Source organism: Aulonocara sp. 'chitande type north' Nkhata Bay, linkage group LG17 (assembly GCF_057382095.1).
Source record: "Aulonocara sp. 'chitande type north' Nkhata Bay isolate Kocher_YH1m ecotype deep benthic linkage group LG17, A_spYH_male_GT1.1, whole genome shotgun sequence".
In the NCBI taxonomy this organism is placed as follows: Eukaryota; Metazoa; Chordata; class Actinopteri; order Cichliformes; family Cichlidae; genus Aulonocara; species Aulonocara sp. 'chitande type north' Nkhata Bay.
The window spans coordinates 1855228-1857424 of record NC_141360.1 but is presented as its reverse complement, the minus strand read 5'-3'; the positions used below and the strand labels follow the sequence as shown (position 1 = coordinate 1857424).

General features: G+C 44.3%; 1 protein-coding gene across 1 annotated transcript; it reads right to left on the bottom strand.

Annotated features, from left to right (window-relative positions):
* Positions 1-702: 702 nt before the first annotated feature.
* LOC147309417 (uncharacterized) lies at positions 703-1446 on the bottom strand. Its single transcript, XM_086269364.1, has one exon. It carries the CDS (start codon positions 1404-1406, stop codon positions 714-716), a length of 693 nt encoding a protein of 230 aa, XP_086125490.1. The 5' UTR covers positions 1407-1446; the 3' UTR covers positions 703-713.
* Positions 1447-2197: the final 751 nt, after the last annotated feature.

The following is a 2197-nucleotide window of genomic DNA, read 5'->3' as shown; positions in this document are numbered from 1 at the left end:
CATGGAATCAATAAATTCTTCTGTACTCTTATTATGATTTGGATTCAATAAGTCAATATTAAAGTCCCCACAAATAAACATTCTTTTCTGATTTATATTTGTAAATAAGTCCTCCATATTATCCTTAAATATCTCAATCTTAGATCCTGGTGTTCTATATATACAACTGACAATTAGGTTTTTCCTTTTTTCTATACTTATTTCCACTGATAAACATTCCATCACTCCATCAATAACAGTTGTCATTCTTCCCATTCTTTTGTACTTTAGGTTTTTATCAATGTAAAGTGCCACCCCACCTCCTTTCTTGTTGATCCTGTCTACATGAAGGAATTCATATCCATTTATTTTAAAGTCTTCTTCTTTTCCAGGAGTTATCCAGGTCTCCGATATGGCTATCACATTGAATGGCTGTTCAAACTGTGTTATGTAGTCTTTGATGGATTGAAAGTTTGCATATAAGCTTCGACTATTAAAGTGAACCATTGTTATACCCTGTTCTACCTTGAATTCCTTTTTAAGTTGCTCATTTGTATAATAATTGCATTCATTTGTCTTATTGTTAAAGAAATTACAATCAGGATCTATGTTGCTGTCATACATCAATGTCTTATTTTCAATATCTATATGAGTTGTTAGTTGAAAATTGTCAGACATCTGCGTTGGTTGTTCACTTGGACGGTCACATCATATTTAGCACTGCTTTGCATTTATCAGTTATATTTTTCTAGTTCAGTCATCTCTTTGATGACTAGAACCTTAGCCTGCTCTGGTGTTCCATTTAACTTAATGAATATTTTACAGTCTGACGTCCAAGTTGACTGTATTTTCTTCTGTTTTCTTAATATTCTTGCTTGTCTTGCAATGTCTGCATTTTTCTTGATTAGGTGTTCATTTAAATAAACATTTGTACCTTTTAGCTTTCTTCCTTGCTTGAGCAGTTCTTTTTTCTGTTTTCTATTAACAAAACGAATGATAATGGCAGGTATTTGATTTTTTCTCGGAAGAGGATGGCATCCTTCAATATTTTTACTGTCCATTTCTATACCTTTGCTTTTAAAGAAGGCCATTACCTGCTCTTCCAAAGAGCGTAGCTCTTGCTCGGGTGGCTCCCCTCTCTCTGCTGCTGCTACCCGTGCGTATGTCTGATGCTTGGTTTCCAGTCCTGTCACTATCACATCATTTACTCTTGAATATTGTTCCAGATCTGACACCCGTCCTTCCAGCATAGCAATCTTCTTGTCCTTTTCCTCGCTCTGCCTTCTTAGTTCTTTAATATCATCCATTAAATTGAGTATCAGTTTTTGTTGTTTTGAAATTGTTGTTATTTCTTCAGACATAAAGTTTAGGGATTTCTTTATGTCCTCCAGTTCCTCCTCATTAACGTTGCTCCTCTTAGGCGGCATCTTAACGCTCCTGGGCCTGGTGGAGCAGGAGGATCCTGGGCCTAGTGGCTGCTGGAAGAGCCTGGGCCTGGTGGCTGCTGGAGGATCCTGGGCCTGGTGGAGCAGGAGGATCCTGGGCCTAGTGGCTGCTGGAAGAGCCTGGGCCTGGTGGCTGCTGGAGGATCCTAGGCCTGGTGGAGCAGGAGGATCCTGGGCCTGGTGGCTGCTGGAAGAGCCTGGGCCTGGTGGCTGCTGCAGGATCCTGGGCCTGGTGGCTGCTGGAGGATCCTGGGCCTGGTGGCTGCTGGAAGAGCCTGGGCCTGGTGGCTGCTGGAGGATCCTGGGCCTGGTGGAGCAGGAGGATCCTGGGCCTAGTGGCTGCTGGAAGAGCCTGGGCCTGGTGGCTGCTGGGGGATCCTGGGCCTGGTGGAGCAGGAGGATCCTGGGCCTAGTGGCTGCTGGAAGAGCCTGGGCCTGGTGGCTGCTGGAGGATCCTGGGCCTGGTGGAGCAGGAGGATCCTGGGCCTGGTTCTCATAAATGTCTGCTTTGGTTGTGGGGTTCCCTCGCTCAAAACGAGCATAAAAGTTGTTGAGCTCGTTGAGGAAGGAGACATCAGAGGATGCGGGGGAGGGTTTGGTGGTCCTGTAGTCTGTAATGGTCTGGAGTCCTTGCCACATGTGTCAGGGGTTGGAGTTGGAGAAGTGTTCTTCTACCTTCTTTTTGCAATGGTGTTTGGCTTTTTTGATGCCCTTCTTTAGATTAGCCCTGGCTGTGCTGTAGGCGTGTGCATCTCCTGACCTAAAGGCGGTGT

Coding starts and splice junctions, on each gene's coding strand:
- LOC147309417 (XM_086269364.1), bottom strand. CDS start 1,406: ATGCCGCCTAAGAGGAGCAACGTTAATGAGGAGGAACTGGAGGACATA.